This window comes from Octopus bimaculoides, chromosome 13 (assembly GCF_046866305.1).
Source record: "Octopus bimaculoides isolate indiv1 chromosome 13, ASM4686630v1, whole genome shotgun sequence".
NCBI classification, from domain to species: Eukaryota; Metazoa; Mollusca; class Cephalopoda; order Octopoda; family Octopodidae; genus Octopus; species Octopus bimaculoides.
Window position 1 is genome coordinate 145,252 of NC_142940.1, and position 13,322 is coordinate 158,573.

At 33.7% G+C, this 13,322-nt stretch overlaps 1 protein-coding gene across 10 annotated transcripts in view; it reads left to right on the top strand.

The window, feature by feature from the left end:
- The window catches only part of LOC106882836 (uncharacterized), a 65,588-nt gene that overhangs the window by 7,860 nt on the left and 44,406 nt on the right, over positions 1-13,322 (top strand). For all 10 annotated transcript variants that reach the window (XM_089361321.1, XM_089361327.1, XM_089361325.1 and 7 more), the window contains 10 exons: positions 1,083-1,123; positions 2,413-2,742; positions 4,442-4,567; positions 6,355-6,611; positions 7,951-8,014; positions 9,508-9,535; positions 9,668-9,716; positions 10,997-11,128; positions 11,255-11,329; positions 12,979-13,107. In XM_089361321.1, coding sequence (XP_089217447.1) covers positions 1,083-1,123; positions 2,413-2,742; positions 4,442-4,567; positions 6,355-6,611; positions 7,951-8,014; positions 9,508-9,535; positions 9,668-9,716; positions 10,997-11,128; positions 11,255-11,329; positions 12,979-13,107 — 1,231 coding nt within the window. The remainder of the gene's footprint in view (positions 1-1,082; positions 1,124-2,412; positions 2,743-4,441; positions 4,568-6,354; positions 6,612-7,950; positions 8,015-9,507; positions 9,536-9,667; positions 9,717-10,996; positions 11,129-11,254; positions 11,330-12,978; positions 13,108-13,322) is intronic.

Sequence of the window (13,322 nt, forward strand, 5' to 3'; positions counted from 1 at the left end):
ACAAAAGCACAGTCAATATAAGTCACAGAGCAGAGTTATATTTTCACAGTCAAACAATGTTACAAGTTATGGGTGTATAACTGGTCAGAAAGTTGGTCTTGTGCTGATTATTGCCACTAAACAATATTGACGTCTCTGCAGGTATACTAGCTGGAAGTAACATGGCTAGAGGTACATAGACTAGGTTCATTTGGCAATAGTATGAAGATGGAACAAAATTTTAGTGGAATATAAAGTTAGGTGAAGATGTAATGCAAAGACAGGAGGAAAAAAGAGTTATTAATCCCATGGATTGATGTTAAAAAGTCACACTATAAAAACGGGTAAATGAAAATTTTAAGGTTTGAAAGATGTATTGAAATCCCTGGATGGTGAAATTGATAGTAATAATAATAATAACCAAAATTGTTGTTATTGGCAATGAAGAATAATTTTATTTGTAATAAAGGGTAAATCGTAGTTCTGCCTCTGAAGTGGAAGGTGTATATGAAAAACTGAGGGATTTGCATGTGTGAGACAAGGTTTTTCACATTGAGAAAAACCCAACAATTTTTCAACTGGAATTCAAATCATAAAAAGACACCTTCCATTATTAACTGATGAAAGTATGAAAGATCAGACCGAAATGAGACATTGTCAGTGTAGTTTTTCACATGTATGTGTAAGGGGAAATAACCATTGCCATACCAACATTAGTTGAGTTTGTAAAATCATACCACCGTTGAGATTTTTATAATAGAAATAAAAAGAATGGTGAACATAACAGGATAAAATAAAGTAAATGTTAAAATAAATGCTACAAAAGTTGGTGTAAAGACAAGGAATTATAAATCATACTGCTAGGTTAAATAGGTGTAGGGTTGGTTGGTGACTATTTTCTTGCTAATGTATGTATATGTATACTGTCACTTACAATTCCCTAGAGGTAAAATACAATCAGGTAGTTTACATTTTTTTCCACCACATATGCATTCAGTAGTGCCTGTGTTATTATCAGCAGCAGTGGCAGTAGTAGTAGTAGTAGTAGTAGTAGTAGTAGACTTTGGCTATTTTTTGTACCATTGTTCCCTTTTTTTTTTCAGAGACTAATGATCAAGAAGGAAGCATGACTATTCACCAACAAGTAAGTGTGTGTATAACGCTTTCACAGTATATTGACAACAGAGAGTAATCTAGTATTAGAGCACACACACACGCACACACACACACACACATATATATATATATATATATATATATATATATAATCAAATAATAAGCAACACGGATTTCAAAAGTGATTGCAGTACGCACGTTTCATGCTACTTCAATTTATTTAAGTAATGTGAGCATTACCTTAAATGCAATATGAAGAGCAATCTTCAGCTGCACGAAAAAATGTAGAAAAAAAGACATTACAAATGTGGCTACATATTAAAACCAAGTGGGAGAGAGCAGAGGAAGAATATATAAGTCCATCTGATAGACCCTGCTATGTCAAGATGGACTTATATATTCTTCCTCTGCTCTCTCCCACTTGGTTTTAATATGTTGCCACATTTGTAATATGTCTTTTTTTCTACATTTTTTCGTGCAGCTGAAGATTGCTCTTCATATTGCATTTAAGGTAATGCTCACATTACTTAAATAAATTGAAGTAGCATGAAACGTGCGTACTGCAATCACTTTTGAAATCCGTGTTGCTTATTATTTGATTTTAATCACCCATCCTTTTGGGATGTGATATTCGGGTGCCTTCGCATAAGTACCATATTCAAGCCTTGAATCTATATATATATATATATATATATGTGGCAAAGTGAGTGGTAATTGAAAGAGAGAGATAGAGTGAGGCAGAGAAAGAGAGGGGGGTAATGGTCAGACCACGAGGAAGAAAAATATTCTTTTGGGATTTGTGTAGCATAATTTAACGAGACAGCAAATGTTGATAAATAGTAAAATAGAATTGAAAAATCTGAGAGTTTTCGGTCAGCTAATCTAAGACAAAATTAGAGAAATAAGTGACTGTGTGATAAACTTTAATAAATGAATAAATATGTTGCGGTTAAGGAAATGCATGAACTAAGGTTATCTTAAAGCAACAACGAGGAAGACAAAACTATTGAAATTATATTTACATGATGACATGGTAATGAAATCTATGGAAGAAATTGACCAAGGAAGGCCATGCTATGGTCAAATTTTGCTTCACAGGTAAATGGTTATATAATAGTCTGCAGACCTCTCCAACCACTGTTAATATGTAAAAACAAAAATTCAAGACACAGAAACAATATATTCACACAAGACATTTAATAAAGTGATGGTTTACTAGTAGGGTTTATTTATTTCTTTTATCAATTTCTTTAAATTAAATTCAGTTGAATTTTAATTAAATAATTGATATTAACTGTTATGAAATTCTATAAACAGATATTAAAGACAATATCAACTCCTATCTCTGTGACCAAGGAAGACATTCTCAATTTGAAAGATGCATTTGTGAAAGTAACGCCAAAAATACCTGAGAAGGAGGAGAAAGTTTCTGCATCATTGGAAAAGAGTGAACCACAGGCATTGAAGAAAATGAAAGAAGAAATAGCTTTAAAGTCAACAAAAATAAAGCAATTCTGTAAGATTACCCACCATAATTTTTGTGGGGCAACCAATGAATTTCAAATTCCATCTCCTTTTACAAAAGCCACCTGGAAATATCATACACCAAGCAAATACCAAACACATTTTCCTATCAAGTCATGCAGAGTAAAGTATTTGTTTTTATACTAAATTTACTCATAAATTACTGTTCTATTAGGGTTTATTTAAACTGGACCAATATATATAAATGTTTTTGCTTTTTAGTTTACTAATATTTCTCTATGAAATTAATTGCTCACTAGAAAAATTGTACTGTTGATGCACCATATACAAGCCTTGTCAATTCACTCTATACATACTCTGTTGAAGCACCATTTACATGCATTGTTGATAAGTATGTTTTCATGTACATGAGAACACATTAATTATTGCCAACTAAGTCAGTCTCTCTTTAGCTTTTTGCTGTTCATTTAAAGACCCATTTAATTGCTTGAAACTTTAAGAAAAACTTGTTGAAAATTTCCTTGTAATCATGATTAGCTAATACAATATTTTTTATTTACTTTCAAAAAACTTCTTATCATATATAAAGCAAAACAAAACTAGTTTATAACATATTTAGTTCTGTATCTTAAGCATGTTTCATTAATAATGAGAAGAAAATAAATTATATAAGGAAAACCTAAGCAGATTGCTTTGTCAAAATCTTCAAATTATATAACTCTCATTAGTAACCTTTAGTATTCATACTAGACTGCCAACAATATTACAGTATCAACTCAGCATTCCAGAATCAATACTAAAGGTTACTAACAAGAATTACACAATCTCTGAAAATTTGACAAAACAATCTGCTTATAAAGTTTTCCTTGTGTTAAGTGGCTATTTATTTCATTGTTATTGAAATGCATTCATGGTGAAGTAACTAAATATTTTATGAACAAACTATAGAGTCCAACCATATCAAACTTGGACATTTTTGTCCAAGTCCTTCTCACAGTTTTCCTTCAGAATATACGTGAATAGAGACATAGTTCTAAATACTGGTAATTTGTTGTGCAATTTTTATCTAAATCACACTAAATTAATATATAATATAATATATATCTTTGGAACAGTGAAACTCAAAGCAGGTAACATTAATAATAGTGTCTTTGTATAGAAGAAGTCTGAAGCTACTTGTGGCACTCAAATCCAAATTTTCTGTAGACATGACAGATGTTCTACCATTCACTCCTTTGAATTTCTTTTTCCATTTTAGAATCTTCAAGAGAATATGAAATAAATCTATTTTGAAATGGAGAAGCTCAAAGCAGATCAAGATTTCTATCCAAGTGGTTTTCTTAACCCAATATTTGCACACTTTTATTTATAGCTTTATCTGCTTCAAGATCCATCATTCCAAAAAATGAATTCATATTGTCTTGAAGTTTCTAAATTCTTATGACATCAGATTATTGACACAGATAGTTTGACAAAATTCTCAATATTGACACAGTGTCAGGTGGTGGTGTTCAACTTTTCCTACAGAAACTCGTCTTTTTACAGAAAATAAATTTCATTTCTCTATTTCGATTAAAAACCTTCCTTCATTGACAATATTTGAATTAGATCCTACTTGGAGAAAAAAGTTGTGGACACCTGTAAATAGTCTTTAAAATGAATTTCTTACCAAATAGTAATTCTAAAATAACTTTGTATTTTCACAGAAATACCATTTGCTGTCTAAAAATGCTTTCAAATAATTAATAAGCATATAAATTAAGAAATTGTTAAATTCCATGAATTCTCAAGTTTTTATCTTTGTACATTCATTGAAAGAATATTCTATTTTTCAATAAGAAAATTCTTTATAACTTATCAGGAAAGTATAACAACAAACCGTTTGCCAGATGATGATGATGGCCAAACTACATTCACTGCCAACATAATGATGGATTGTGATTTCAAAAAGGATTTAAATGAACTGGAGTCTAATGCTGAAAAGCTAGTAAGTAAACTGAAATCCTTTATGTAAAGCTGGACATGTTTGAAGCTGGCTTTTTTTGTGGAACACCCTGCTTGAAACTGATTTATAAAGTAAGATAAGAAATGTGTGTGTGTGTGTGTATAAAGTTAGGGTAAATCCCAGCTGTTTCCTCTTGAAGTACATCTGCTTATTCCAATATTACAATTGATGTGTATTTATAGTTGGTGCTATATACGAGTCAAAATACATATTAAAATTGAGAATAATGGAAAAGTTATCTGCAGAGTTAATTTATAACAAAACGGGGAAAATGGAGATCTTTTGGTATTATTTATTCTCCATTACACATGTTTCATTTGCTAATAGGAATCACAAAGATTTACATGTTAGATAGACATGTGAAGAATTTCCTATTAGAAAGTCTTCAAATAAAGAATTATTATAATTATTCTTTATCTGAAGAACTTGTCATCTTTTCCATCTCACCTATTCTTTACACTCTGCCACCACCATCCTCATCTGGCAAATTATCTGCACCCAGCCAGGCATCATCAGTTTACCTGTCAGTATTTCAAAACAATCACACATACACACATGTACAACCACATACTTACATCCACTCACACACAGCACATTTCACAGTAGGGGGTTTGGCTAAATTGATCAGGTGGCATTTGGGGTGAGAGGCAAAGTTTAGCTCGTAGTCCTTGAGTGTGATGAAGCTAATTGCCATCTTTTGGGTTTTACTGTTAATGTTGTTGTATGTGTTTGGGGAAGCATGCCTGTGTTTCTGTGTAATTGTCTAAAAGGCTATCAGGTGTGTCTCTATTTTATATTTGCTTTTAGTCTTATCCAAGAAGAGTAAGGACTTGTCAGAGATTTTTATTTGTTATATGTCTGCACAGAGTTTGTGTTGAAAAAAGGAAGAAAACTTACGGAGTCTTCGCTTGGGGATGATGCCCAATAGGTCTGCTTCAAAGGTTTCAAGCTCTTTGCTCCTGGGTGGAAACCTACTACATCTGATCCTGTACATGTTGGCATGCCTTGTTCAAAGAAATACACCTTGCATCTCATGCACCAGAAGAGGTCTACCATTTTCTCTAGCAGCATTTTTGTATAGACCTCATTGGACAGTGTTGGAATATTCTTTGTAGAATAACCAATGTCGTAACATTGCATATTATCCAAGAGTTTGTGGGAATTGTGAATGTTCAGAGAACGCAAGGCATCGGTATAGATTGATAAATAAATTAATTAGAATTATTTGAGTATATACGCACATTTACATGACATAAATTATACATCAAATGAATGTTGAATAGGTATTCTTAGAATTAAAAACCTTGCACATCTAATCTATAATAAATGGACATTTACAGTTACATTAAATTTTAAAATTTAAATTGGCATCTTCCAGTTATACAAATAAAAATATATCTTTCTGAAGAATTTTTCTGATTTTAATTTCCTGATATTATTTCACAATATAATATATATAATCACTCATATTAAATGTATAAATACTTTAATAGTATTAATACTTTGATACGAAAGAGCACTCACTGTAAATTCAGTATACAATATCCTCATTGAATATATTTAACTAAAGATTTATATACCATCCACACACACACACACACACACACACACACACACACACATATACCATTGTACTTAGCTATCTTTCTATTTGTCTACACCCTATCCACCTACTTTCTTTCCTACCTATCTACTTACCCAACCATCTATCCTATGTTTGTCTCTACTTACTCATCAACCCTATCTTTTTACATATTAATATATTTCAGCTTTCTGAGCTTCAGATCACAATTGAAGGAAACGAAGTCCCAACAATGCTCAATGATGACCTGTATTTCTGGACATTATCACCACCGAAACTTAATATAACTGCAAAGCATGTTAAGAGATTAATGTTTCCTCTCTACCAACAATCACAAGCTTCAGATGTTTTACATTATAGAAAAATTGATCAATCGCAGCAGTTTACTCCAACTTTTAGCCACGTATCACCAAAAGAGGGCCACAAGGAAGGGCAGAATGTTGTGTAAGTTACAGTTCCATCTTTCTATGATTTTGTTTGAAAGTAAGGTTTCGCTGAAGATTGTTTTGTAGGATGAAGAGAAACAGACGAGATAAATATCTAAAATAGCAGTATGTTTAGGATTTATTTGGATGTAATAAACTGTAACTGGGAGTATTCTGTGTATGTGTGTCTACAAGGTATGTTCCAAAAGTATATTCTCCTGCCAAAACTAGTGCTGTGTAGGCAAAATCCTTTGAGTGGGAGACGGTGCCACCCTTCTTGTGCATGCATGAAAACTTTCATGCTGGCAGGCTCTGTCAATTCCCAGCTGTTATGCCTTTGAGTACAGATGTAAGTGCATGCTTGTTGGATTTTCGTTTACACGTAAGATGACCAAACACATTGAGCAAGAGACCCTAAACCTATGTTTCATCATCAATGATGATGGTCTTCATGAAGTCTGGCATGTGGTTTGCACAGTCCATCTTGTCCTGAGTGATTTCCCTGTTTTTGCTGCTCTGCCAGCACCTTGGGGACAAATTTTACCTACGCACTCTCTGCATGCACAAATCCCCAGTTAAATTGGAATGCACTGATTTTGCATTTATTCCCACTTCATGAGTAATTTCTTGGATTGTTACACAACAGCTTTCCATGATTATTTGCCAAACCTTCTCAATCAACTCCTCATTTTGGCTTGTAAATGGCCTACCTGAGCTGGATGCCCTTCACATACATACACACACTTTAAGGTAGTACTTCATAATGGCAACGATCAAATGACTGAAACAAGTAAAAGAACGAAAGAATATACATGTGTATATATATATATATATATATATATATATATATGTAACGGTTATAGATTGAACGAAACGGAAGGGTTTCGGCCTAGCTAAAGACGTCTGGGACATATCTTGCAGGCGTGAAGTGGATTCGATCCACTATGCCACAAATTTGAATTAACACTGCGTCAGAACTTTTCCCGCGGTGGAACAACGGTTTTCTTCTGACAGCAGTTAGATATGTCCCAGACGCCTTTAGCTAGGCTGAAACGATGTCTCCACCACTTGACCCTTTCTGACCTCATTTTTAGCTGAAGAATATTAAAAGATTACCTATTAAGTGTTCAGTTAAAAACACTATATCATCTATTTTTTCTGATGATCAAAATAAAGTTAATAATTTTATAATGCTTTCAAAGACTCTTTGAATAAATTTAATATTAAAAGCAGCATTTTAAATGGACAAGTTAAACTTAAAACTTTACTATCTTACAGTCAGCAAAGCAATAAGTATTGACCTAGTGTTTATATTTTGATAGAAATGTAAATAAAATGAATTCTTTTATATATTTCAGAGAAAGCATTACATCTGGTCTTTCAGTTGGTGGAAGCTCATCTCAATTAGTAATGTCAGAAAGTGTAAGAATTTTAGTTAATTTTCCTATCAGCATTATCATTTATTGCATTTTTTTATATTTCTCTTGATTTGCTATTTAGCTAAACCTCTTTATCTGTTTACTCTTTTAGCTAATCTTTTATCACCATACCAACTGAGCATAGCTCTCAGGTCTACCATACAAAACCTTCACTCTTTAAAATCATTCATATTGAAATAAAAACCTTCCACTATAATTTTATTTAAAACATATCATTAAGTTAAGTTTCCAAACACCAGAATAAGCACATGCAACACTCTTGGAGTGGTTGATGTTAGGAAGGACATCCAGCCATAAAAACCATGCCAAATTGGAGTGGAACCTAATATAGCTCCCCAGCTTACCAGAGCAGTCGAGTTTATTTCAGATATTCTCATTTTCAAAATCATCTCTAACCTGGCAAAGGGTAAAGGAACTCAGAAGAGTCAATGGCCATTCTGAAAATGGGTAGGTAGAACCCGTGAGCCTTGGTTGGCAGTCTGTCTAGGAGAAGGAACACTGATTTAAAACTGGGGCAGATAGGACTCCTTAGTAACAGTGGTGACAACATGTCAGTGTCCAACGGTTCCATGCGTGGGATGACACACAGAAATGTGAAGGGAACAGGCTCGACTTATGGGTAGTAAGAGCTCTGCAGTTTTGGTTGCCAGTCTTATTAGAAATGGTGTCTTGATAAAAATACTGGTTGGTGGCTAACCTTAAAACACAAACCTCAATGTTGAGTGAAGATGTCTAATACAAATGTAGGAAATAATGGTGTTAATGAGGCTGGAAGCAAAGGTGGAAGCCTTTTGCCTGGCAGGTGGACTGTGGTTGAGCAGTGCAGGCCTGGCCATCCTCCAGAGACTGCTTGTACACAAAGCCAGGGGCAGAGAAGAAGGTAGGATGAGACAAACCGAATGGTAATTAAATGCTGGATCAGGGGCAAACCCAGCAGAAGGGGATTCCAACAACACATGAAAGCAAAATGGAATGAAAGTGGCGAACTGGCTGAATTGCTACTCTATTGAACGAAATACTTAGCAGTGTTTCTTCCAGCTTTTTATATTTTGAATTCAAATTCCGTTGGGGCCAACTATGCTTTTCATCCTTTTGGGGTTGATAAAATGAGCACCAGTTGAGTACTGGAGATGATGTAATCAACTGATCCCTTCCCTTAAAAGTGCTGGCCTTGTGTCTAAATTTGAAACCATTTCCATTGTGAATTCATATCTAAATCAAATTTTTACTATATTTTTTTTAAATAATCTACAAGGGGTTTAGGAATCTGTGATTCTTGTTTTTGAGGGTAGAAAACAATTTTGAAAGCCAAGAATTAGTATGAGAACAACTTAGAAAGAATTTCTGACAGAAATCCTGATAATAATTCCAGAAAAAGAGGTGTAAGAAGAATATTTTTATATTTGCAAATTTTATGCCTGATTCTTTTGTTTAATTTTAAACAATTTCTTAACTGTACATTTTCTTTATTTCTAGCTTGCAGATAAGGAAACTGTTGCTGAAGGTCAGTGTATTCAATTAATTATTCTTTTGATTCTGTTTGATGACTACTTATGTTTTCATCAGTAAAAACATCAGTAAAAAACGTAAAAATACATTAGCCATTTTATTTATTTTATTTCCTTTTTTTACACAGAATCAACAACTCTGGTTAAATCCACAGACAAGGTTCCATCAGCTGTCCAGTAAGTATTTTAGTATAGTTTTGGCTGGGAATTGGAAAACCATCTAGTTTTAGAATTTGTTTATTACCTTCTGGTATTTTTTTACATCCTTTAATTGGTTTGGACTGAGCCCAAGCAGGAGCTCTGCATTTCAAGAGTTTAATCCATTTTATTGATCTCAGTACGTATTTCAATGTGGTACTTAATCTCTATTTCGCAAACTTCTAAGTTACAGGGCACAGCAATACCAATTTTTATCCAAACAAGGACATGCACATAACCATACATGCATATTTAATTTTCTGATTAAAATAGTGAAATGTTTCAAATGCAAAAATATTCCAGTTAGATGAAATTCTCATCATCACAATAAGTTGATTGGAGAGAGAGAGAGAGATATCAGCCTTTGTATTTACCTTCCCCCTTTTCCCCTCTTCCAAACGACAAATTTAAAAATAAAAATAAATAAAACAAGAGATACTAAATAAAGAAGGCTTATATCCTTATCAGGAATTGCTACTCTGTATATTCCTTATCACTGCCTTCCCTTTGATTAACTTCCAGTGTAATTATGTGGATATGTATGCTTATTTGTGTGTGTATACATATACACTTGATGTTATACCTTCATTTTAGTATCGTATGATTATATTCGTTTGTATGATTTATGTCTCAGTGTACCTGTAACTATTTTTTGTTTTAATTTTAGTATTTATTTGTGTAACAGTTTGTTGACACATATTAGTATGTTTGGGCTGTGTATATATTTGGGAATATATATATATATATATGTGTGTGTGTATATATATATATATATATATATATATATATATAAAGATTTTTTTTTTTTTTGCAACACGTAAATACTGAACAGTGTCTATAAAGGATAAAATCCTTTTTAAGAGCAGAAAAATTTGCTGGCAACGAACCTCATGTCTGCCAGACTTCTTCATGTCATTTAGCTTGCATGAGTTAGTTGGTTTGACCAGAGCTGGCAAGCCAGAAAGCTACAGCAGGTTCAAGTCTGATTTGCCTTGGTTTCTATGGCTGGATACTCTTCCTAATGCCAACCACTTAACAATGTGTGCTGGGTGCTTTTTATGTGCCACCAGCTTAGATTGCTTTTTGCTTGGCACTGGCACAAGGCTCTTGCAGGCCAATCCTCTTTAGCAGAGGATGCAGCCTTATCACTTCTGCTGAAATACCTAGATATTAGCTTACTACATGCACACCACATTAATGCTACATGCACATCACATTCGTGCTACATGCACAGTTTCTCATTTTCTTTTCTGTTTCAGGGAAGCAAGTGGGCATGAAGGAGCTGGTGTGTGCCCTTCAGCATCCTACCTTGCAACTCCGGGGCAGCCATCAAGTGCTGCAAGAGGATCCTTATCTGCAGATAATATCTTCAGAACTTTGAGGATGTCAACGTAATATTTAAGTTTTATTTTATTATAGCTGCTTATTGAAAAAAAGATTAATGATAATTAGCCTCAACTATTATTAAACTATATGTATTTACTTTAGTTTCATTTTCTGTTTTATCAAAATGAAAGAGATGAACGTGGGAAGTTTCTTTCTCCTGATGATGTTTATTCTGTAGAAAGTTCTTTCACTGAGAGAGCTCCATGGTAAGATTTATTTAATTTAATTTTTATGTAAACATTATCGGTTGCACATACATAGTGTATATGTTTTTGTTTATTGATATCTACCATTCTCAGTGATTCCAAGGTGAGTTGTCTCACCTGGTTTGTGATATTCAGGTGTTCTTTAACTCTTAGCATCATTTCGACAGCTTTCCCTGGACATTGTCCCACAGCAAATTTCACATATATACTATGTATGTGCAACTGATAATGTTTACATTACAAGAACTGCTTTTAATTTGTAATTTAATTTAATTTTATATTTTTATATCACATCTGGTAAACAATGGTACCATTAGTTACAGGTTTCTAACTGAGCAATCATTGGTTCCTTGTATTTTTGGTGGTGAGAATGACTCAGGCAGAACAAATACCCACACAGGGTATTTTTGTTCAAAAGCACTGGTTTTCCTGTTTCCTTACCAATGTTGGAAATGTCAGCACTATATATCAGGGAAAGATGCACATACATTTGTGTGTGTGTTGTACGAAGATTAAACATTTAAACATGTCTGGGCTTAATTTGTCGAGTTTAAATTGTTCACATTCTCTATTTATGATTCTAGCATACGTGATGAAATCTTCTATTTCAAATTTAGACAATCCCAGTGAATATTAAATAGTGAACATCTTTCACTGAATATTTTAGATAATAGCTTAATCGTTTCCTCGAAATAAATTTTAGATGGTTTTTCTCAGCAAAATATAATTACAAAACTTTTCAGGTTCTGCTGGTGATAATTTCCTTAAAAGAAGACGTACCTTCTTTTCATCCATCCAGCTTTTACACTCTTCCTTTTAATCCCTTCTTCTGGATTATACGTAAATTCTTCAATTGAATTAGCAACCGTGTCTGCCGAGAGTGAAGCTGAAGTGTTTTTTGACTGCAGCAATAATTCCAACAACTGTTGATTTTGTTGTTGTTGTTGTTGCTGTTGTTCTTGTTGCTGCTGTAGTTGCCGTTGCAGCTCTTGTTGTTGTAGTTTCCATTGCAACCGAACCATGGAAGCTAATAAGTCTTCCATACTAAGTATGCCCTCCATGAGCTTCGAAAGTCTTGTCAACACTGTTATATCCTTCTTTGAACTCCCTGTATTTGCCACTTTATAACGTGGACTTGTAACAAGGTTATAACAATACAAATATAAATCAGAAACAGCACATAACAAACAATATCTCTTCTCAACAACTTCTTTGACTCTTCACAAAGCGCCTGCACACACACACACACACACACACACACACACACACACACACACCACACTGCCATCACTGACAGTGCACATGCACCTTTATACAGTTTAGGGCAGTTAACTTGCTTCCCCACAGAGGTAGTATCAGGATTTCACCCCAACCGAATATTATCTAATATTGGTACAAAGCCACACATGTTATGGGTGGAGGATATAGTTTGATTAAATCAAGCCCAGGACTTATCTGATATTCTGTCAACCCCAGGAAGGTGAAAGTGAAAGTTGACCTTTTTCAGGATTTCAACTCACAATGTAAAGCTGTAACTAAATGCTGAAAGTCATTTTGTCCAAAATTCAAAAAAATTTACTAATCCACAAAACTTCAGTTCTGAGGGTTGTTAAAATAAATATTATTTAAGTCTTGTGGTTTTATTTCAGGGCACAAAGTGAAAGTGAATATTCAAGAATCCAAAGTTCAGTTGATGTTGAAAGCATTCTGGAACCTCCAGTCATTCTAGAAACAACCTTATCTACAGAAAACATCTTCAATGTTGAGAAAACCTCCAGGTGTATAGCTGCTTCTTAACAAAACATATTTGTAGATGTTTCACTTTCAAAACTGTGTTTCCAAAATTCCATTTATCTATTTTTATTTTTCAGTCGGAAGAGAAAGGGTACTGCATCTGACTATTTCTGAAGACTTTGCAATTGGTCCCCACAGACCTTCATTTTGAGATGTGTTGATATAATAAACAGTGATCAAGAAGACATGTAACACTCAG